This window comes from Athene noctua, chromosome 1 (genome assembly GCF_965140245.1).
Source record: "Athene noctua chromosome 1, bAthNoc1.hap1.1, whole genome shotgun sequence".
Taxonomy (NCBI): Eukaryota; Metazoa; Chordata; class Aves; order Strigiformes; family Strigidae; genus Athene; species Athene noctua.
The window spans coordinates 131,529,277-131,552,686 of NC_134037.1; the positions used below are offsets into that span (position 1 = coordinate 131,529,277).

The following is a 23,410-nucleotide window of genomic DNA, read 5'->3' on the forward strand; positions in this document are numbered from 1 at the left end:
ACCTCTTGTCTTCAGGAAACATATGGTTGTGACAAAACCATAGATAGGAATCATACCCACTTGATGTAGTCCACAGTCATTACAATCATAAGGAATAGTATTCTGTGGGAGTTAGGGTCTGGCGCTCAGAAGATATCGCATTGTACGGGAAGATAAGACGTAGGCAGACGGATGTGACGTCATAAACCCAGGGTATAAAAAGTGGTGTTATACGATAATAAACGCCATTTGCCATCCATCACATTGATGTCTGTGTGCAGATGGACCGAGTGGCCTGGAGTTGGCCTCCATGTTGTTTTTCCCTGAGCCAGGTCGTTAAGCATCATTAGGCAACAGTATTCCAACTTCAGTTAGTAATTACCAGCACTACTAATTCACTGCTTTTTCTTTTGTAATCATGCTATAGGTGTGATGCCTAAGTCAGAGGCTGACTTTGCACAACAGTACTGTATCACTGAGACATGAGCCTGTGGGAGGTGAGGATGCCAGCGTAAAGCAGGAGATAAGGCGTGATACTGGGATGACACTCTCTTTGTTCTTGCCCCTTGCTGAGTGGCTAGTGTTGCAGAGCTACATCCCTTCTGGGGTATTATATTTGGCTTTGATCCTTGATTTAGAAGCTGCAGAAACAGACTACCGAGATGATGATGATGGTCACCATCTCATAGCAGGGGGAAGACCCACTCTTAGAGTACTAAGCCTTCTTTTGGTGCAGGTCATCTACCTATCAGCCAGAGCTGCAGGAGTGGCATGATTTGTCGGAAAAAATGGTAAGCCACTGGATAGCACAGGCCTGTCTGTGTGAAGCCCAAGCCCTATGGCTAGTGGTGGAGCATCCCCAAAAGGTAGTCAAACCAAAGGGTTGAAGGTAGACTGCCCTGGGAAGGCAGCTCCATGTTTACAGCTGAGCCTTGGTCTGTGGCCCTGGTGTACTGTAGGTAGGTGGTGAAGCTGTAGGAGGACCAAGAAAGGTATTTCTCTGTCCACCTTGCTTCAGGTTTGAGGATAAAGTATCCAAGTCATCTTCTTCTCAGTGGGTGAGAGGGTCTGAACATCAGAGGATGATTCTAAGGCTGTAGAATGTCTTTCCAATGACCTCCTGCAACACACTGTATTCACAGTAGGAGTCACTCTCCATGAGAGAATGTTGGCGTCTTTGACTGTGCTGAAGATCTACAGTTTCTTTACTTTGCTCTGATATTGTTTGGATTTATTGTCCAGTCCTCTTGTAACCCAGCTGAGTCACAAAGGCAGCAAACAGGAGCTAATTTTGGCATTCTGTTAGTCCTACATGTATTCTGTGAGCCTACATGTAATCTGCCCTTAGGCGAAGAAAGGCACAGACATCCTCCCGAGGAAAAAAATGGTATCAGGTATTTCCTAGCTCCTACCTAACATAAAGAGGATTGCACAGAGCATCTCAAGGGGAACGCCACCAGTGGGAGCACTGGAGCAAGTCTGAGGGGGTTGTCTAAATCAGGTGGGTCTATGGGCCATATATTAGAGGTGGGCTGCTCCAGTTAGGCATATCCCCAGCCTCACCAGCTGAAGTACTCTCCTAGTAACCCAGATGATGTTATCTGGGCGGGGGGAGGAAATGAAGACATGGGAGATGTGCCTTGAAAGCGCCACGGGGAACTCCCAATAGTGCCCTCTGGATAGAAGATTCCTTATCAAGAGCACACTGAAATGTTCAGCTTCCTTACAAATGCTCCTCAGTCATCTCTGTCCACCCATGCTTTGCCAGGGAACACTCTTCCCATCAGTGACCTGTCCACAGTAGATCCCCCAGAAAGTAGTTTCCCGTGCTCGCCAGTTACTTTCCAGATGTGGTCTCTGAGTAAAAGCTTCCCTTCTGGTGGGACAGTAAGCCAGCAGAACCTGCTCTGGCACAGCCTGCTCAAGGATGTTCGTCATGCAGGGGAGATATTTGGATGTCAGGAAGTACTGGGGTAATGTTCCCCCTTAATCTTAATTCTGACGTGTGGGGCCATATGCTGTTATTCCAGAGCCACTAATTACATGTTGATGTGATCTTTTGCAGATAATAATTCAAATACGTTTGATGAGCAGGTTCACTAGTACTTTTCCATAAAGATGCTTTCTTCATTCTTTGTAACACTATTTTGATCTTCATTCAACATATTTTTGTAGCTGTGAATTATTTCCTGTGATTTCAATGCAAGAAACTTGCTAATTTCTCTGAAGCCACCCATAATTCTAAGGGAAAATATTAAAATGGTGGTTTACCTCTTACATCGAAATCTGAAAGCAAAGAAATTTTAAACTTCACAAAGTTGGTGGCTCACAATAGATGTCTTGGGCGCTATGTTGATCAAAGCCGGAAATGTGTTTGTAGGTTGCTAACTTTTCTCATTTCCTCATTAAATACTGAAGGCCTTATCTGTATTTTTTCTTCAAAAAATGAGTACAGAACAGCAAGAAGGGCATTTCAAAAGGGACTTTTCTCAGAATGCTTTTAATTCCATAGGTTTGTTCATTTTTCTTAGCATCTATTCAATGCCAATGCCTGAGGTTTCTTGCTTTCCCTGAAGAAGCTCCCAGTTCCCACGCCAAAAAAACTCTGAAGTGCTCTTCAGCAAACCAGAAGAGAAAGCTTGACTTTTTTGACAGTGTGATTAGTATTTTTTTTAAGCTTAAATTAATTTAAGACTAAAATTTCTGGTCTTCCTACACCAGAGAACTGCCCAGAAGGAGTGGGGAAGGCTTCCTGGGAGATCTTTAGGGGGGACCAAACTCAAAGCAGCTGCCAGATTGCAGCTCAAACCCGAGGAAGGGTCTCCAGCAGTCCTCTTTCTGCTTTTTGGCCCAGAAGAGACCGATGGACCCTGCCTGGCTGAGGGGTGAGAGCCCCCCAAAAGCACTCCCCGGCGCCCGGGTTTGCAGGGACGGGGCGGGGTCGGAGGGGCAGCGGCTCGGCAGCAGAGGGCAGCAGGCACCAGGCGGCGGGGGCTGCTTCCAGCCCGGCTTTCTCTCCCCTCCCTCCGGCTTTCCCCTCCTACCTGCCCGCCCCCCGGGCTCGCCGCTGCCCGCCGCTCCGGAGCTGCAGCCGGGGCAGCGGGAGGACGGGCCGGGCTGCGGGCGCGGCAGGAGAACGCATAGACATGTGAGTGGTGGGCGACGGGGGGGGGGGGGCACATCATTGCGGGGCTGGAACGGGAGGGCTAGACCCCTCCAGGAAGGAGAAGGGGTCAAAAGGGATAAGCTCATGCTCGCTGTTCCTCCATTACTTTGCTGGCACATAGGGCCGAGGAGGAAAGGATCTTCCGGGCTGATGTTTTCATGAGATGCGGGCGGTGAGCTTGTCTGGGAGGAACACCGATAGTCCCGTTCCTCAGAGGGGAAGAGGGCAGATCTTCAGAATGAGGAAAAAAAGATGAGTGCCAACTTCTGGAGGAGAGAGATCAAGGCAGGACTGGGCAGAGAGCTGCCCAGCAGCCATGGCAAGGCTGCTCCTCAGCAGACTGAGCTTGAGATCTTCAGATTCTCACCAAATGAACTAGGCAAAGGTCCTAAACTAGCAATAACCAGAAATTACCTCTGGCCCAGAGCCAAAAGGAGCCAAACTTTGGTTGTAAGGGGTCCAGCCCCATGACTGCTGGGAACAAGCAGATGTTGGTCAGGGACTTCACCCAAGCTCCTTCAAACTGTGTCCTAGGTTGATGAATTTATTTGGCTAGGTCACAGTGCCTTGCTGGAACCTGGGTAGTGCTTCATTCCAGCTGTCCTCCTTGTGCCTGAGCGATCCTAGCCAGGAGTTGGACCTGCAACTTGGATTGGATTCCATTAGACAGTTCACAAGTCACTTGTGCAGTCTCCCCTGATTTTGGATGACCTGATTTTGTGCAATGTCTTAGTTTACTTGCCATGTTCACAGGCACATTCCTTTTCTCTTGTGGGCCTTCCTCTTTTTTGGAGTGATCAGTTCCAGTCCAGTCCCAGGAAGGCTTTTTGGGGAGATCAGATCCCCCAGTTATCCAAAGCCATATCCCAACAATAACATCAGCGTCTGGGATATCCACATCCCAAAAGGCTATGTGGTGAAGCTGACCTTCAGATATTTTGACCTGGAGCCATCTGAGTCCTGCTTCTATGACTATGTTAAGGTATGTGCATATATACATCTGGGCCAAGGGGTGGCTGGAGATGGGAATCTAGTGGCCAGCACATGCTCTGCGTTCACCATGCCTCCTCTCATGCTTCCCACAAAGGAAAGGGAAGGAGTTAAAGATAGAAATGGGTGGAGAAGATACTGGCAACTCATAGCTGGGTAATAGTGATGCGTGGAGCAGGCTAAATTTTATGAGGCTACAGTGATTTCCCTTTAACCTTGACAGATCAAAGCAGACAAGAAGGACTTGGGCCGATACTGTGGCCAGCTTGGGTCAACCAGAGGCAATCACCCAGGAAGAAAGGAGTTTGTATCCACAGGGAACAGGATGCACCTGGCGTTTCGCTCAGATTTCTCCAATGAAGACAATGGCACAGTGATTCCCTACAGGGGCTTCCTGGCCTATTACCAAGCTGTGGGTGAGTAGGCAATACCCTCAGCATGCAGAGAGAAGCTTGAGTGGATCCAACCAATTTTCCTCCTTGTCAGGCAAATAAAGAGAAGCTGCAGGCAAGGATATGGATCTCTATGTACTTTTAGTGCACAGCAGAGAGGTTTAACACTTGCCTCCCCTTGCCCCTGCGTCTCCTATGTCTTCAGATCTTGATGAATGTGACCCTAAGAACGCTGCTGAGAAAGATGAAAGGCCTCAGTGCCAACACTTCTGCCACAACTATGTGGGTGGCTACTTCTGCTCTTGTCGGACTGGCTACCAGCTTCAGAACGACCACCACTCCTGCAAAGGTAAACTGAAATTTTGAAAGATGAGAGGGTTCCAGGAAAGGACCCCTTCAGCCAGGAAGGGTGGGAAAAGTGACTTAGGGAGCAGCTTACAGGGCTGCATAAGACACAGCTGCACAGTGTGACCTCTACTTTCTTCCTGTACACTAGCGGAGTGCAGCAGTGAGTTATTCACAGAAGCATCTGGGTACCTGAGCAGCCCTGAGTACCCCCAGCCCTATCCTGAAGACCTCCGATGTAACTACAGCATCCGTCTACAAAAAGGTCTGTCTATCATCCTCAAGTTCTTGGAACCCTTTGAGATTGATGACCACCAGCAAGTCTACTGTCCTTATGACCAGCTCAAGGTACTGGAGATTAGCAAACTCTACTTTCAACTGTGCTGCCAGACCTGGACAGGAATTGTGGGGACACCACTATTTGGATGAGAAATACGGGATCGGTATAGGGAGAATGCCCCAGCGTGAAAGACTGAGCTCTTCCCTTGTCCCTCCCTCAGTGCACTTAATTACCATTGTCCTGAGGTCAGAGGCTCTGGATCACAGGCCCCTGTGAGTGGAGCCAAATAAATTGTCCTTCTTCCAGTTTTATTTCCTGTTGATTTAATCTCAGGATTAGAAGGGGTTGATAGCTCTGATTGCCATGATAAGGGAGAAGCAGAGCTTGTGGTAGGTCAGCCACTTGTTCTGATCAGCAAAGATGGGTCAGACAACCAGCCCTATTCACCACCATAAGCACTGTGGCAAACTTGCCTGAAAGAAGGATACTGGAGCAGAGGCATGTGTGTTTCTGTCCCTGTGATACACGTTTTCTTCATCAGATCCAAGTGCGAGGGAGAGAGATTGGTGAATTCTGTGGCAAGGAGTCACCTGGCAGCATTGAAACCAACAGCAATGAGGTGGACATACTCTTCCTCACCGATGAGTCAGGGTTCAGCCGTGGCTGGAAGATCCACTACACCTCGGAGAGTAAGACATTTCTTCCCCAGGGGCTACTACAGCCTATCGACACCATTTGTTAATATCAACTTACTTTGTCCCATTCTCTAACAGAAATACGGTGCCCACAGCCTGTCCCACAGGATCAGTTTACTGTCATCAGAGACCTGCAGCCTGTGTATCAATTTCAGGACTATTTTGTTGTCAGCTGCAAGACTGGGTACAACCTGATGGAGGTGAGATCCCTTCTCCTGCTCCCTTCAGCCATATTCTGGCTTCACTTCCGTTTGTGTAAGTCTCTCACCTTTCAGTAAAACTTTATTTGTAGATTTCACTCTTGTCAACCTCTTGCAATTTCTGTTTCTTCCTTGCTTCTATCAGCTTTCTTTCAGTGGTTTCTCCTTTCCTAGCTCCCTTCCTTATGTAGTTACTGTGTCACGAAGCCCTGGTAGAAGATGAGAGACAAAGATCCCAGGAAACACTGGTAAACAAGAATATCTCTTTGGAAGGATATGAAATCAGACTTGAAGCAGATGTTACCTGCCTCCCTTGCCATCCTGTCACCAAGACTGGGCAGCACCTCAGACTTGTCATAGTTTTATGGTTGCTGGCTGCTGATACCTTGGCCTGCTATGAAAAATTTGTAGCCTGTGGCAAACACAGGATAGAGGGAAGGCAGCAAAGGGAGAGAACAGCAACTGGAACAGACTGCAGAGGGGCAACTATTGGACAGCAGTGAAAAGATGGGCATGGAGAATAATATTTTAATGTGGGGAAAGGAATGTAAGGCTCTGTACAACCAACAGAGATGTTTTTCTCTTCCATGCAGGGCAACCGAAAGCTGCTGTCCTTCACGGCTGTCTGCCAGGCTGATGGGACATGGCATCAATCCATGCCCCGCTGTGAAAGTGAGTGATCTGAGAATGGGCATTAAGCCCCCCACTGTGGCTTTCCCCTTCCAAGAACATGGGGAGTTCAGCCTCTATGACTCAATTTCTCTGTGGCCGTAGACTCATGGATATGCTGGTTGGAAGGACCCGTGGCAGTCCACTGTTGACTTTCATTACATTTTTCTGCTTGCAAAAAATTAAATCTTTTTCCTTCCTTACAAAAATGTATAAAATATCACTAAAGATTTGCTATAATGTTGTAACATCTAAAAGCAAGAGATCCCAGTCCAGGATCCATTTTGGAACAACTTCTCTCTGCCCGCTGTACTAACTGGTCATCATGGCTACAATTCAAGTCAAACCTAAACCTGCAGTCAGTAAGCCTGTCTTTGATTCATCTTTTTTTTTTTTTTTCTCTTTTCTGTAGTTGTAAACTGTGGCAACCCTACAGAGCTGACCAATGGGGCATTCAGCTATGTTAACAAACCTGCAAACAACGACTACCAGTCAGTGATCACATACCAATGCAATGAGCCATATTATCACATTGTCACTGGAACAGGTGGTGGTGAGTCCTAATCCCACACAGATACTGAAATCGGTGCGTGAAAAGCCCTCTCAGATTTCCAGTTGGATTTCCCCAGGCTTAGGGAAGGCTCTCCAATCTTTCCTCAGCTCTGCAGCATAGCTCCTGAGGCTTGTTGTCTTAGCCTGTTCCCAGAGTCCCTCACATCCCTCCGCCATGCTCTCCTTAACTTTTGCAGAAGATCTTATTCTCTCATCTGTAGTCATGATCTATTCTTCTCTAGTGGATTTCATTCTTTTGCTGAAATTTGAGGCATAGTGTCTGGAAATCACCAAAATTCTGAAAGGTCACCACACCAGTCCAAGTTGCTACAGATGCAAATAAACTCGTACTCCACTCCACTGTAACACTGTTTACCTCTTTGGGATATTGTTCAGCAGCAGAAACATCTAAGGGCTAAATAACATACATATAAAAAAATCTATTTTTATGCATCAGGTCAGAAAAATTAAGGCAGCGTTCAAAACCATTCACATACCATGTTTTTGCACCTGAGACATGATTTGATGACACAGGAGATTTGGTTACAAGAACAGTATATGGAGTTCATGATTTCCTTGCCTTGGCTGCTCATTTAGCCTCTGCAAGAAAATGTGGATTTTTAAGCTGAATCAGTTCCTGGATATGGTTGCCAGCATGGACACACAGTTGTGCCAGCATGCTTGAGAGAGGTGACATGCTACCACTGGGGCCAGGAGCAAGCAGCTATGGAGTTCTTTAAGTTGCTACTAATATTTAATTTGGTTATTCTTGCATCTGAGTTTAACTCCTTCATAAAAAAAGTCAGAGCTCAATCTCATCAGGAAAAAAATCAGGAGTAAGTAAATATCAGCACCAGGCAAATTCTGATGGGGAGTCATCATGATGTAGTCAATTTTGAGCAAACACTTTCTTGGAAGCATTTACTACCAAGATAAATTGTATATAAATTACTTCTAGCCACCGGCACAAACTTTCTAAGAAAAGCAAGGATGTTGGAGGTAGTGGAGTTTGTACTAAGAGGTGACATGCGAATTAGCTGACCTGCAATACAGCCTCAGAAAGAGATAGTTAGCGTGTACAGTAACTAACTCATCTTTTTCCTGTTTCTGGAACAAACCGGCTTGTCCCACTCTCGGCAAACTACAGAGACCAAAAACTTGAATCTAAAATCCATGTCTCTACTTCTATCCCTTCTTTGGGCTAAATAAGGTGAAACAGTGCTCTGTAAGCATGTGGGCTGAGTGAAGTTAAGACTTCACTCAGATGGCTCCTCAGGCTTTTCTTCTATAGAAGCAGTGTCTGAGCTTTACTGAACCCCTGGAACTGTGGTGCTTCAGGATGTACTTGCTATCCCAGATGGAGATGTTCCTGACTGCACCACAGGTGGCTTTTCCTGGGAAAGGGTGTCTTTGGGATGGAAGGGCTGAGTGCAGGATGTGGAACACCTTGGAGAGAGGAACCCCTTGAAAACCTATTCTATTCTATTCTATTCTATTCTATTCTATTCTATTCTATTCTATTCTATTCTATTCTATTCTATTCTATTCTTCCCACCTCATGCCTGCAGGCCTAGGTCTCATTCATTTTTCTTTCATCCTATAGACAAATTCACCTGCTCTCCTGAGGGAACCTGGGTGGATCAAGATGGCCAGGTGAGGATTCCTGCCTGCTTGCCAGGTCAGTAAAATCTTTGACTTTGTCTGGTATTTGCCAATTCATGCTTACAGTCAGTACAGCCGGGACAACATGCAGTAAGGGGAGTGAGGATAATGGTATCAGTGAGGGAGGGCAGGGAAATCTATCCAGGAAGCAAAAATAAGGTGAAATTGAACAGTGATGGTATAGGAAAGAGAGAGGCAATCCAGGGCAACAGAAGGTGTCATGACCTCCTTGCATTTCTTCACAGTGTGTGGGAAGCCTGTCAATCCCGTTACTGAAGTCCAGCGGATCTTGGGCGGGAAGTCAGCAAGGAGAGGCAATTTCCCTTGGCAGGCTCTGACCGGCATCCACGGACGAGGGGGTGGTGCCCTCCTGGGTGATCGCTGGATCCTGACCGCAGCCCACACCATCTTCCCCAAAGGGGCAGGAGAGAACAATGTAAGCCTGGATCAGCTAGCAGAGGAGGCTAACATTTTCCTTGGCCACACCAAGGTAGAAGAGCTCCACAAGATAGGTAACCACCCTGTACGTAGGATCGTTATCCATCCAGATTACAACCCTAAAGATGAGCACAACTTCAATGGGGACATAGCCCTGCTGGAGCTGAAACACCCAGTAACTCTGGGCCCCACAGTTCTGCCCATCTGTCTACCGGATACTACCAACACCACGTTCTACACTGATGGGCACATGGGCTACGTGAGTGGCTTTGGTGTGGAAAAAAACTTTATTTCAAATAATTTGAAGTATGTGAGCCTACCGGCAGTTGCTCAAGAGAAGTGTCAGAGTTGGCTGGACAGTAAGAAGGGAGATATCCCTATGGTCTTCTCTGAGAACATGTTCTGTGCTGGCTTCCTCACAGTCAAACAGGATACCTGCCAGGGGGATAGCGGGAGTGTCTTCACAGTGTTAGACACAGCAAGTGGTCGCTGGGTGGCTACTGGTATTGTTTCTTGGGGTATCGGCTGTGCTGAAGGTTATGGCTTCTACACCAAGATCCTCAATTATTTGGACTGGATCAAAGGGATAGTAAGGGAGGATAGGCTCTGAATATTGCTGTCCTTCTAGCTCAAGAATCACGGATAGCATATACATTTCCAGACACAAAAATCATATCTAAAGCTTTTGATGATATCCCAAAGGCTTTTCAAACATGCAGACCATGTAACCTTCATCATAAGCACTTCTGAAAGCCACCATACTGTTTGATGAATTTTTGGTGGTACCATCAAAACATACCAAAGCTGCCGCACCATTGGCAGCTTGTGGGATGCCTTTGTGGATGTTGTAGTTCTTCCAAATCTTATTACTGGATGAAGCCTTAATAATATCAGGAAATCTCACGACAGCAAACACGTTATTGTCTGAAGTGGTGATGAAATCATCAGACTACTGCAGTCTACTTTTGTACTCTATTGTGTGGGGAGGTGGCAGGGCAGCAAACTTTCTTGAAGGATGTGGTACTTTGTGCTGAGTACAGCATGAATATTCCCACTGGTATCAGTGAGATTCTATGAATATTAAAATCATTGCTGGAGAAACCAGGTGTGTTACATTTTTCTGTCTTTAACAACTACTAAATATTCCCTGTCACTGAAAGCAACTTGCAGATTTTATATAGGAATTGCTTTACCTACCACTGAAGTGTTTCCAGTCCTGCAGTGGCATGTGGCAGTTGCTCACATGTCACAAAACTACCATTAGATTACCCTGTCTAAAACTCCAGGTGGCTTCAAGGGATGCAAAAATAAGTGCTCTGCGTGATGCCACATTCAAAAGACAGGGAAGACAATGACCAATCTCATGGAGAAAAGAGCCCAGGAACTGGCTGATAGGAATTTACTGGTCAGAATTTGAGGATGCATTTTTTTTATACTCTATGAAATAAAGATCTGACTGCAGGACAGCAGCTCTGAAATAATGCTGACTCAGAGAGATGACCCCTCTTGTGTTGTGGGTATTCTCTGGAGTTGTCTCTTGATTAGTTTTACTACTGCATAACAACCTGCCTGTTTCTTGTGAGTCACTGAGAGAACTGAAGTCTGCAAGAGCTTGACAGGGGAACTCTGGGGGTAAGGTCATAGTTGCATTTGTATTGTTTTCTGTGAGACCCAGCTCCAGATCTTCTCAGGTGTCAGTATCTCTCATTTGCTTTCAAGATAATATACCCTGGGGAGTGATCTGTGAAATTGGACATCTGATACAAGTTCCTCCATGATCTCCAGGGGTCAGAATTCTGTTGATTTTTCCCATTTGTAGGGGCAAGAAGGGAGTGTGAGAGGCAACAAGAGCATGGAAAAACAAGGTGTCCAGTTTTACAGGAGCAATGGATAATAAACGCTGGCCTGCAGGAGGGAAGGGAAAATGAGGTATTCCAGATGAAGGACAGGGAATTTCTGGGATGCTCAGTGAGTACAGGTGACAAGAACAACAAAATACCCAAATCTTCAATCCTTGTAAAAATTGTGAAAAATTACAGAGAAGCCATCTTAAAGAATCTCCTGCTTTGCAGGAGACTAGGAAACTTTGGGAAGCAGAGGTATGGAGAACAGATGATTTGTCGAAAATGCCTATAGGAATCTGTGACCCTCCTAGGAATCCCAGCTTTCCTGTATCCTACTCATCAACCATTCAGCCACACCTCTGTTTCTCTTCTCCTCTGCTGTCCTGAACTGATTTCAGCAGTTGTCTTCCTGTCCTTTTCCAGAAAGACTGGAGTAAATCAGTGAGCTACTGAGTAATAATTTGTCGCTACTTGCCTGAGTGGCTTTGTGCTCATAGAAGCTAAGGAGATACCTTAGTTTGAAGGTTACTTTTTTCAGAACTTAAAACAGATTAATTTTCCCCAAATTGTACTTCGTAGAGCTATTTCTACTGCTGAAGTATCCATCACATAACCAAAGGAGAAGCTTCCTAATAGCCAGACATAGCAGTCTATAAAGATTTCCAGTGGCTTTTGCTCATGATTACCACAGATGTTTGGGCACGCCTGTATGATTATGAAATTCTAAAACATACTGTGAAGTTAGAAAATACAGTTACAATGGCACCACTGCATCATTATTCTTTGCAGTATATAGTCACCTCTTTGCCCAAGAGGAACATGGACCAAGATTGCAGCCTGGACTAGTTACCAGGGATGGATACTTCCCTTTGGTGCTTCAGAAGATGAAAGCTGACAGGAGCCCACCTACTTAGCAAGAAGAAGAAATTACTATGAAACTTCATACTAGATTAAAGTTGACACATACAGATATAAAGGTAAAAAGCATTCAACACCCTGTGGGTCACAGTTCCACAGGAATGTAGTATAAAATCCTTGGTTACTAGCCCAACAACGAAATAAACTTTTGCCTGCTACACAAAATTGAATGTGCTTGAGCTGAGTGCAGGAATCAATAAGAACTCTTCCAAGATCTGCACACATCCTCCTCACCATTTCCTAGATTCTCAGAATTTAGGCTGGAAGAGGAGGTCTCTAGTCCAGTCCACTGCTAACAGCAGGATTAACTGCAGAGCTTCAGGGCCTTGCCTGAGTGTTGTGGTTTGAGTCCAGAGGGCCACACAGCCGCTTGCTGGGAAGAAGAAAAAATAATTAAAAGGCTCAGAAATGGAGATAAGGACACCCATTATGGTCACAGGCAAAAGACAGGCTAGTTAGGGGAAGAAAAAAAAAAGAACATCATTTTAATTTAAAACACTAACAACAACACTCAACAGACAGAATGGGACAGTGAGAAATGCTACCAAGTCTTAAAACACTTCCCCCCCCACTCTCCCCCTTCTTCCCCGGGCCCAGCTTTGTTCCCAATATCTCCACCTCCTCCCCCAGTGGGGTAGGGCAGGAGATGGGGGGTGCAGTCAGTGCTGCTGCTTCTTCCTCCAAGGAGGGGGCAGCACTCTTCTGCATTCCCCACCATGACTCCTCCCCACGGGATGTATCTTCTCGAGATGCTCCACCCTGGGTCACCTCCACATGTTGCTCCTCCCAGCACCCAACTGCAATGGTGGGGGCTGCTTCTTCCCACAGGGTCCCGGGGGTCCCCCACAGGCCACAGGCAAATCTCTACTCCTCCAGTGACCTCCATGGTGGCAGGGGGGTCCCTGCCATCTCACCACAGGATACAGGGGGGTGTCCATGTGCTGGTGCACCTTCCCCCCTTCCTCCCACTGACCTCGGTGCTCACACAGGTGTTCTCCTCACAACTCCTCCTCAAAAGTCCAAACCCCATCTCAAGTTTTCCTTCTTAAATAGGTTATCACAGAGGTGCAGCCACCATCACAAATTGGCACAGCCTTGGACAGAGGCGGGTCTGAGTTGGAGCCAGGGGAGCTTTGAGAAGCTTCTCACAGGAACCCACAGCTGTATCTCCCTCCCCTGCTAGCAAAAACCCCACCACACAAACCCAGCACACTGGGCAAGTATGAAGATGTCCAAGGACTGAGATTCCCCAGTCTTTTATGGCACTTGTTTCAGTGCTGACCCATACCCTGGGAAAAAGCCCAACTGGAAATTCCCTTATTGCAATTTGTGTCTACTGTCTCTTGTCCTGTCACTGTCCACCTCTCTGAAGAGTCTTGCTCTGTGTTTTCTCTAGCCCCCCTTTAGGTATCCGAATACAGCAAATAGACCCCTCTCTTAGTTTCCTCCTTCTCAAGCTGAACAAACACACCTTCCACTCTTTCATCATATGCCACCTGCATCAATTCCCTGAAGGATATCTGTGAGTGATATAGGACCTTCTGGAGCAGAAGACACCCCTAATGCACATCAGGTAATCTCCCACAACACTACTTCTCTAAATCAAGAAAGCTTTATTTCTTATCTAACACAATAAAGTTTGAAAAATAAAGCCCTGAGGACAGGTTAATTAAAGAATTCTGAAGATGCCTCTTCTGCTCAGCTTGATTCAGAAGTCTGAAGTCCTCACTGCTGGCGATGGTTGGTCAATGAGATGCAACCATCTCAGAAGAACTTCATAAAGACTCTTAGGTAGAGAGGTAGCACAAATTACACATTGCTAAAAGCTGCAGTGTAGTGGGTCAAAATGTCACTAGACACTTGATTTAGGGAGTTTCGAGGAGAACTCGGTCTAAACTGAGAAGAAAAAAGGCAACACACACTCAATAGCACATTGCACAAAAGACAATTTGGACATTCTTTAATGCTGTTAGATACTCTGAACAATACAGGAAATACATGAAACAGAAACTGGACTCTGAACCTACCCTGGGAACCAACAGTTATTCCCTCTTGTCTTCATTGAAACCTCCCTGTCAGGTGCAGCATGGCTAGGTCTTCTCCAAGTGGGAAAGAAATGGGATAGAAAAAAAATGAGAGGAAGCAGAAGGAGCCTCTTTAAACAGAATATCATCTTCCACTGATGCTACAAGTGTAAAAAAGAGAATTTCCATTCCTAGATGCGATGACAGTGAGAGAAACAGATACATATTCCTGACTCTCCATTCAGCACAATGAGCAGGCCCATTAAAATACACCGAGAAAACAGGATCACAGCCAGCCTGAACATGTAGCCACCACATTTAGAAAGGGTGACTGTGCTGAATGGAGAAAGAGCTAATCCTGCCAAGCTTCTGCATCCTCATGCTTGCTCATGGTCTCTGTAATCCAGTCCAAATAACGCACTACCTTGGTGTAAAGACCAAAGGTACCACATCTTGGTCCCCAGGAGATCAGCCCAGCTGCATAGTACCGTCCGTCATCCAGAGGATCTTGGATAGCGTAGGCTCCACCACTGTCCCCCTTACAGCTGTCCTTGTCACCACCAGCACAGATCATATTGTCAGTGAAGCGGTAAGCACTGGAATCAGCAGAGCCCTCTGGTTTCACAGATCGGCACTTATCCATGTCCACCACAGGAATTTGGGCCTTCCAAAGATAAATAGGCAGTCTTCCTTTCTCTCTCTGGCCCCAGCCAGCAATGTAGCCCAGAGTCCCTTCTTGCAGCTCATACTCAGGTGATTTACCAGGAAGGCAGAGAGGTGAGATGTTTGGGCCCATCTTCACAGGATCCCTCAGCTTCAGTAGCGCAATATCATTATCAAAATCAGTCCTGGTTTCTATGGGCTGCTTCTTCCAGCCAGGATGGATGAATGAAGCCTCTGGGATCAGCTGCTGGGCCTCCCGGTACAGAGATTCTCTACCAACATTGATTACCCCAGCATACATGTTGGGTTGGTCAAACCCCTCCAGCACATGAGCTGCAGTCATTACCCATCTTTCAGAGATGAGTACGCCACCTCCTCTTGGGTAATCAAAATACACCTGCCAGGGAAAGTTGCCCTTTTGTGCGAGGGTGCCTCCAAAAATCTTTGCTTTCTCTCGGATGGGATTACTAGGCACCCCACAGACTGGAAAGAAAAAAAGAGGAACCAGATGGGAGAATTAGTTACAAATAAGGGGGGTGAGGGGGTGTCTTTGGTACTGCTAAAAAGCCCATAGTCCTGTGTCCTCTAAATAATTTTTGATTCTGAGTAATCACTGTTTATATTCTATGTGATGAGAGTTTGCTACTAGTGTTTACAGAGGAATTCAAGAAAATTCAAGCAAAACTACTATCAACATTCAATTTAGGCTGAAAATACTCATTCTCAAATTCTTGTTCTGGAAAGCAGTTGTCACCCTGTCACTGATTTAACTGCATTCTAGTCAGCATTTTTCCTTTGCTGAATTATGTCCTGTAAGTGAAAGGATTGTCTTTGAAAAAATATTTGCTTAAGTTCTTAGAAATATGACACTGCTCTTTAAATTTCTTTTTTCTATTTGTAAACTCCAGATAGTCTCAGGTTAAGTTTTCAGATTTGTCACTGATGTTTTACTATTTTATCCTCTCCATTCTTTTAGTATGTAAAATCTCAAGCAGCAGATTAATGGAGATCTTATCTGTGAGTTTGTGGGTGCAGTGATGCTCTGTGCTCTTTGAGTAAAATGTTCTATAAGGTTTTGCAGAGTGTGATTGCTAAGGGCATAAATAAGGCTGGACAATCTGACACAGCTAGGAAACCGATTTCTTATCATATTGTCTTGTTTACATTGAACATAATATAGTCATATTAAGGAACTATAGCCAGTAGGTAGTTTCCAATTTAAATGAAGCAGAGTGTTAAAGGTCTGTAGTTCAACCTGTTCGTCCCTAACTGCACTTCCCCCTGCCCTCCTAACTGCAAAACCAGGTTGATCAGGGGCTTTGACAGGCAGCTTCTGATCATCTCCAAGGGTTGTGATTAGCCAGCCTCTTTGGAAAACAGTTCCAGCGCTCCAGGGGAACACTTTTCCTTAAATACTGTCAGAATTTCCTTTGTTGCAACTTGTGCCCATTGCCTTTCAATGTCTTTTATTGCGTGTCCCACTGAGAAGAGTCTGACTTCATATTCTTTGTAAATTCCTCTTGGGTAGTAAATTCCCTGAGCTTTATCTTACAGTTTGCCCTGTGCACTTCTATAGTCCAAGTCACTGGCTGAGCTGGCCCTTAAGAGGGCTGAATCTTCTTCAGCTGGATCTTATACTTTCTTTGTCAATGAGGATTTAGGGATTTCGAGTAGTGAACAGGCAGCATGTACAACTAGCCCTAGGCATACTGCCTCCTCTGAGAGAGTAAGTTGAAGAGCATGCAGAATATATAGGATTTAAAATTATCTCTGTCAGCTGGAAGTTAAGACCCAGCAGTTAGAAGCAGGAGTAGTACCCGTGCACTTCCCTTCTCGGTGCCTCCCAAGTACACAAAGAGAGGATGAGAAGGTCCTTGACATGGATTTTGCTCAAGCTTTCAAACACAGTAAGTGTAGCTGAATACTGAAGGATACATAAGAACCTTAAGGGTTTAGGCTATGACTTCCAGTGAGAGTAGTGAAAGACCTATGCCTCTAGTGCTGCATTTGCAGTGCTCAGCAGATAGCTGGGCAGTACCCCCCAGGAGAGGTTTGAAGAGAAGTTACAGCTCTCAGTGTAGCTTGAGAAGGACCAAAGACAGAATGGTCCAGCATCACTGGGCATCTCTTCTGACCTGTCAGTCTTTTTGCTACCTGCAATGCAGACAGAGATTTAAAGCACTGAACAACTTGAGAACATACACACTTGAAGGTGGGGAAACTGGTGCAGAAACACACACTGATACTTGAAGAGGTCCTCTAACACCAGATATCTTATTACGTTGCCCACTTTTGTTCCCACTTTCTTTCTGCTGCCTCATTTGACCTTTCTTTGGGGCCCACAGCTTCCAGAAATACCTGTCCAATGTGATTTAACACAGAAAGGATCAACAGTACTTTCAGGCTTAACAGTTTAAAGACAGAGATGAAAGAAACAGTGGTCTTCATATGCTACATGTACACACACACAGTTTTTGGTAGTACCTGGGACACACTTCGGGAGCTTTGTTCCCATCTCTTTGTTGACCCATTCTCCACTGGCTGAGCACTGATACACTGCTTAGAAAACACAAGAAAGAAAGAGTGCCATAAGGATACAATTAAGATGAAGAGAAAGTAGCATTACTGTATAAGATGATATATTAACCTTCTTATTTCCAAGGCAAGCATAGCTTGGTAAACATTGCTGAGATCTCCCCAGAACTACACAACCCCTCCAGGGTGCTTCTACCCTATTTTGGAGGGACCCCATCTAATATATTTCTTAAGTCCTTTACTTCTCCACCAGAACTATGTGCTAGATGTGTCAAAAATATCCATGGTTCACACATCCGGCAAATGGAGAGAGGACTTGCTAATGCATTTAAGGTTAACAGCCCAAGTAAAGATGACATTAGAGTGTATTCAATACAAAAGCATCACAAAACTACTGCCTGAAAGCCCACACCAATGAGAACTTAGCAGTCTTGATCTGATATAATCCCAGCCCCATGACGATGCTGGTATAATTTCTTAGGCCTCTGATCAAATAAATGTTTGTATAGCAGAGGCAATGCTTACCATCCCCTTTGGTTTTTAGGGTATAGTAAGGTGCATCACACTGATATCGGAAAGCAGCTTTGTACAAAGGCTCACGAAGTTCAGAGACGTATACAGCTTGGGCATTGTCAATAGGAATGGGATCACCACAGTTCACGGCTGTAGAGAAGAAACAAAACTGATCAAATACAATTAAAGGGGCATCCTCACCCAACAATATGATTATTCTGTATGATGGGGAACCACTCAGCTCCTCTGGTCCCTGTAAAGTCAGCGCTCACTTCCTCAGTCCCTTCAGCATGCTCACATCCCAGTCCTTCAGTGGCCTCCTAATCTGGACACACAGCAGATCTAGAGCCTGAAGGCTCCATTCCAGTCTGCTTCCCACAATACAGAGATGGTTCACTTACGAACACAGCTGAAATGGGAGTTGCTCCATTCACCATTGTCCTGACAGCTGGAGTGAAAACTCAGGATGCTGTCTCGTCCCTAGGGAAAAGAACACATAATCCATGTAAGTCACTGGCCACGAAATACATCTGACACGGGCACTCCAGTGGAGGGTCCTCAAAATGCTGCAGTGGCTCGAAGTTTCCAATTACTACAGCTGAGGTGAAAACTTTTGAGTTCCCGCAGGTGCTCAGGACACCTGATGAGAAATGGCATCAGGAAGCTGCTGAGAAGGCCAGAGAGGATATATGTTTTTTTATGAAACTTACCCTCACAATTTCATATCCTTCCACACAGGTCACCTTCACATTGTCCTTGAAGATATACCTGTCCTTCTTTGGGTCAAGAACAGAGTTGGGGATGACGCTTGGAGGACAGGTTACAGCTTTGAAGAGACAGGTGTAAATCAGTGATGAACTGGTGCAAGATTTACCCTCCTTCCACCTTCCAAGTTCTTTCTCTCCAGTGATTATTTTCCCCACTAAACAGGCATTCTCTGTTTACTCAATACCAGTAGCTGCGAACATGTTAACATGCTGCTGTACCATGAATCTGACCTGGGACAGACTATCTCCCTAACTCAGCAGCAGTGGGAATGCTTTCCCATGTGTTTACTCACGATCCCCGTAGTAGCGGATTTTCCAGCCTTTGTGCTGTACTGTATGGTCTGTCTGGAAGATTATGTCAAGAATGTTGTTCCTAGTTTTGATTTCAGGAGGACCTGTGAATTTACTGCCACAATAGGGACCAAAACGCTGCTTTCCAGATACAATCTGGGAAAGTAACAAACAAGAAGAAATGAGAAATACCAAATGTATTCAGAGAGACATTGAAAGATATATTCAATATATACATATTCAAATGTATTCCCAAGAACTTCAAAAGGCAACATAGTTGGAAATGAAGTTAAGCAGTCATAGAGTCTTCTGAGTATGAGGACATTGAGAGCAGATCCAGAGCATCCCGACTCCCTTCCTAAGCCACACACTTACTGTTAAGCTGTCATGGCAACTCCCTTTTGAGTCGGCTGGTTCAACGTCGAAGTCCCCAATGCGTATGGTCAACACCACAAAGTAGCCTGTCCTCAAAGCCACTCGGTACTCACACCGCGAGTTCTCTGGGTACTGGTTGGGATAGTTGGGGCTGGAAATCTCCCCTGATGGCTCAGTGAAGATATTTCCAGTGCAGTTCACTAGGATTAAGGAAGGAAACAATCTGTGGATGAAGCTGACATCTCCAGTCTCCTCAGTCACCTGCATTAACCATATTACAACACCACACCTTTCCAAGAAACTAAAACCAGGGCCACTCTCTATCCATTTAGTCATGGACAAGTTGACAGAGAAGGTCTTCCATGTACAATATCTCACTTGGACTAAATTAACTCTTGCTGTTGACCACAGCTCATGTAGATCTCTTACCTCCACATGTTTTCTTATCCTCATAGAGAAAAAAGTCTGGTGGACAGGTACAGAAGTAACCTCCAATATAATTATTACAGTAATGACTGCAAGGTTCATCCACAAAATCTGTGCACTCATCCAAGTCTGCAAGTGTGAAAACATGAATCAGTCAAGATTAGAAGAGGGCCCTAAGTGCAGGAGGAAGACGACAAAGCAAAGTAAACACTAGTGGACAACAAGGAAAAGGTATCTCTAAGACAGCATTTATACTGGTTATGTTGAAAGCAGCCCTGTCTGCTGGGATCTCTTTTCAATAAGGTATTCTTATAAGGAAAATCCTCTCAGCTTTCCTCTCCCCTAGCCTGGACACTACAGAGATTCAGAGGAGGGTGTTTTAACCTTACCCACTGCAACATAGTAGGCTGCAAAACCAGTGAAACGCTCTTCGTTGGAAAAGTCTGATTGGAAGCTCATAGTGAGGGTGTTATAAGGGACATGAAATTCCTCCACAGTCAAGGAGTCAGGGGCACGAGGTTTCTTCCGCCCACAAAGCAGACCTTCAACATGGCCACCAGCCAGGATCTGCAGAAGAATGCAGAGAGGTCTTATCTCCATTACTGCAATAAGTGTAACTACCAACACTTGAGTCTTTCAGCTTACAGGTGGCTACCCAAAGGCTCCTAAATTGCATCCATTTCTCACAACATTCAGATAGCTCTCCCGGGAACAGTTATGTCACACAGCCAGCAGGAAGGACCAAGGCTGCTGTGTCATCCACCAAGCTGGCCAAGGGTGGAAGACAGCCAGCCAAGGTACAGCCAAATGGAGCCCCTAGACAACTGGTTTCATTATATTTGTAATACACTTGAGGAGTGTTCCCTCCTACTGACTTTCCAGCTGTGAAGGACCTGTCTTAATTTCTCAGATACAAATTAATCCAGAAAATTCTCTGTTAACATTTTTTCCTCAGGCCCACTTGTATAAAAAAATCAATACCATGGTTGAAAACAGTAAAAACAATCCCTGATGATCTGCGAAGCAGTCTAACTCAGTTTGTTGCAAGAAGACACACGTTATTACAGCTCCCAGCAGAGCACATCCACCCTACCGTCCCACCTTGGTCCTTCTCCAAGGTCTCCTTCTAGTGCTGCACCTGATCTTACTGCCCCTTTTCACACATAGATGTTGCAGGATAGGATGGTCTTGTTTCTATCTGTTTGTGTGGAAATGCTTGATCTTTTGTGCCTTGTGGGACAACGTGAAGCAGAGCTAGTGGGTTTCAAAGTTTTAAGTATCCTGTGGTGCACAGACCATAGAAAACTGTGATGCAATGGACCACAGCACTGAGTGCCCACTATTCATACACAGATCTCTTGATTGTTTTGAACTTTCATCATTTCCAATCAATTTCTGATTGCATTAAATCATCCATGTCCATTCATGGATTAATTCTGAATAATTTCAGGGACAGAAAAGCAACACCCTAAGAAAATGGTCCTTTCATACCTAGGGTTCACTAGCTAAGAATATATCTTGCAATAGGGAGGTGTCAGTGATGGCTAAGAAGGCTTTTCCTATGAATGTAGGAGAAACATGGGGAGAGAGGCATAGATGGGACACTCAGTTGTCAGACAATGTTCATGTGGTTGAGTCAAACAAATCAATTTAATGACTGCTAGTGCAGATACACTCAGTCATTTGGCCTTCTTGGAGCTCAGAACAGAAAGGATGTGTCTATCTCCTCTTCCAGGCCCAAGCTCTGTACACAGCTTTGCTGTTCTGTGCTCTGATCTGCATTCTTGTCTTCTTCTCACTTGAGGATGGGGACAGTACCTTCACAAAGTCATATTCACAGTTCTGTGATGGCTCAAGGTCCATATGTGTGAAATAAAGGCGAATGCCATATCCTGAAGGGACCTGGATCTCCCAAGATTGCTGCACATCATTGGGATACACCTGAGGATAATTGGGTGACAAGATCTCACCATACATGGAGGCTCCATCAGCCCAGACAGGGAGACAGAAGATAAGGTACCTGAGAAAAGAGGAAGGAAGATGACATTGCAGTAGTCTCCTCTGTCAGCATATGCACACAGTCCCACGTGACAAAGTTAATTTGGCTGTACATAGCATGCAGCATAGCTCCTGGCTTTGGAGCCAGTGCTGTGGCTGTGTGGGGCTTGTCTTTCTCCTGTAGCCTTTCACACAGAAAGAGTACAATCATACTCTCTGCTCCTCTCCTGCTGCAGGTAATGCTGCTGGAGTTGAACACAGGGGTCTTAAGTGCTATTCCCTACTTCACTGCCTTGTTCTGGAGGCTATTTGGGCTGTAGATACATTCAGATTTGAGAACTGGTACAGTACTACAGGAAAAACTCCTAATTTATAAAATGAAATTATTAATAAACCTGAGTTTCCCTTGGAGATTCAATAACTCACCACATCTGGAAAAAGCAGATCTTTCTGAAAATTTTCAGGAATTGGACTTTGGAGTTATGGCCTGGGACAAAAAACAGTGTGATTGATTAATGTTGCCTGTGCTTCTGCGTGTCTGCTAGGCAGGTCAAAGACCCTAAAAACCCAGCTTCTGGAAAATAGTTGATGTTTTTCCTCAAAAGCAAGTGTGTAACTTTGTTCCTTCCTGCATACAGCAACCCCAAGCATCAAGAAGGGATACTAGGCTCTGTACTGACAAAATGGAGATATGGTCTCTATCTTGGTACTCACATTCTACCCTTACGACCACCAGTGTCTCCAAACACCAGCACAGCAAATTAAGACAGAAAGCACCTCCCCCCACCCCGGGGTATGAATTCCATTCTTCCCAGCACCTCAAAAATTATGCCTAGACCCTGGGGTTTGGGAGCCTTTTGTCCTGACGCTTCTAGCTGTCAGACAGCAATGCTCAGCACTATTTTCCTTTCTCATTTCTAATGCTTGCAATATTTACCTTCTCTCCCTAGTTCGTGCCTGGTTTTCTTCTCTCTTCTCTTCTTTCTCTTTTTCCTTCCTGTGCACAGCCTCCTTCCCAACCTACCCAAGACTGGGGTCTGGGGAACAGAGTCCTAATTTGCAATATAGCAGCACCCTCTGTCTGTGGGATGCGGCTTGCTAGCCTTCCCTCTCGGATGAGATGCTCGGCTTGCCGGCTCTAGGCAGGACGGGGAATTTCCAGAAAGAAGTTGCACAATCCTGTTGGCTCAGGCTGCGAGGGGGAGCACGCAGATCTGGTCCGTATTAGGCATTTTCGGGAAATCATATGACTTTTGGGAAGAGGGAGGTAAATAGAGTTTTCAGCTGCCTCCCCTCTCCTCCTCCTCCCCCTCCCTTTTAAAAGTCAGGACCAAAATCCAAAGGGTGTAGAAAAGGGAGAGTTCACATGAAAACTGGCCTAATGCTTTTGCATGGAAAAAATTATCATCCTGTCCAGAGACCACTTTACCAGAGTCCACTCTGTTACTGCAACTTGATGGCCACAGGGCTGCTGCTCCTCATCTGATGCTTCAGAGACCCTTTTTTAGGGGAATGGAAAAAAAAAAAAAAAGGAAAAGGTAGTGGCCAATGTTGTGCCTCTCTGAAGGTAGCAGCTGGAGTTAAGAACACATAGTTTCTCTGGGTTTTGTTATGGGAGCACTTCTGTAAGTAAGAGCTTGACTAAGAACTCATAACTACCTCTTTAGTTACCAAGTGAACTTCATGTA

The 23,410-nt window shown here is 45.4% G+C and overlaps 2 protein-coding genes across 5 annotated transcripts; one reads left to right on the forward strand and one right to left on the reverse strand.

The window, feature by feature from the left end:
* Nucleotides 1–3,055: 3,055 nt before the first annotated feature.
* C1R (complement C1r) lies at nucleotides 3,056–10,460 on the forward strand. Its single transcript, XM_074927381.1, has 11 exons — nucleotides 3,056–3,127; nucleotides 3,899–4,127; nucleotides 4,359–4,551; nucleotides 4,733–4,876; nucleotides 5,024–5,220; nucleotides 5,694–5,841; nucleotides 5,926–6,047; nucleotides 6,641–6,719; nucleotides 7,129–7,269; nucleotides 8,872–8,946; nucleotides 9,176–10,460. Coding segments are annotated over exons 1-11 (2,133 nt in total). The 5' UTR covers nucleotides 3,056–3,125; the 3' UTR covers nucleotides 9,979–10,460.
* A 3,347-nt stretch (nucleotides 10,461–13,807) lies between these two features.
* On the reverse strand, nucleotides 13,808–22,762 carry C1S (complement C1s). Of its 4 annotated transcripts, none has more exons than XM_074927403.1 (12): nucleotides 22,660–22,747; nucleotides 22,149–22,209; nucleotides 21,543–21,744; nucleotides 20,114–20,291; nucleotides 19,728–19,853; nucleotides 19,299–19,498; nucleotides 18,926–19,079; nucleotides 18,576–18,691; nucleotides 18,267–18,345; nucleotides 17,878–18,015; nucleotides 17,302–17,373; nucleotides 13,808–15,300 (listed from the first exon to the last, which is right to left on the reverse strand). In XM_074927403.1, exons 2-12 carry the CDS (start codon nucleotides 22,151–22,153, stop codon nucleotides 14,507–14,509), a joined length of 2,064 nt encoding a protein of 687 aa, XP_074783504.1. In that variant the 5' UTR covers nucleotides 22,154–22,209; nucleotides 22,660–22,747; the 3' UTR covers nucleotides 13,808–14,506. The 4 variants fall into 4 exon arrangements, with proteins under 4 accessions (XP_074783504.1, XP_074783495.1, XP_074783523.1 ...); XM_074927394.1 differs by having other exon boundaries at nucleotides 17,302–17,376; XM_074927422.1 differs by lacking the exon at nucleotides 22,149–22,209 and having other exon boundaries at nucleotides 17,302–17,376; nucleotides 21,543–21,665; nucleotides 22,660–22,762.
* Nucleotides 22,763–23,410: the final 648 nt, after the last annotated feature.

What these genes read in the sequence shown, in the direction of transcription:
- C1R (XM_074927381.1), top strand. An exon ending in GCTTCTATGACTATGTTAAG is followed by an intron (nt 4,128 to 4,358) that starts GTATGTGCATAT and finishes TAACCTTGACAG; the next exon opens with ATCAAAGCAGACAAGAAGGA. An exon ending in GATCCACTACACCTCGGAGA is followed by an intron (nt 5,842 to 5,925) that starts GTAAGACATTTC and finishes ATTCTCTAACAG; the next exon opens with AAATACGGTGCCCACAGCCT.
- C1S (XM_074927394.1), bottom strand. An exon ending in GTGAATATGACTTTGTGAAG is followed by an intron (nt 20,292 to 21,542) that starts GTACTGTCCCCA and finishes ATTCTTCTGCAG; the next exon opens with ATCCTGGCTGGTGGCCATGT. An exon ending in AGCCTACTATGTTGCAGTGG is followed by an intron (nt 19,854 to 20,113) that starts GTAAGGTTAAAA and finishes TCACACTTGCAG; the next exon opens with ACTTGGATGAGTGCACAGAT.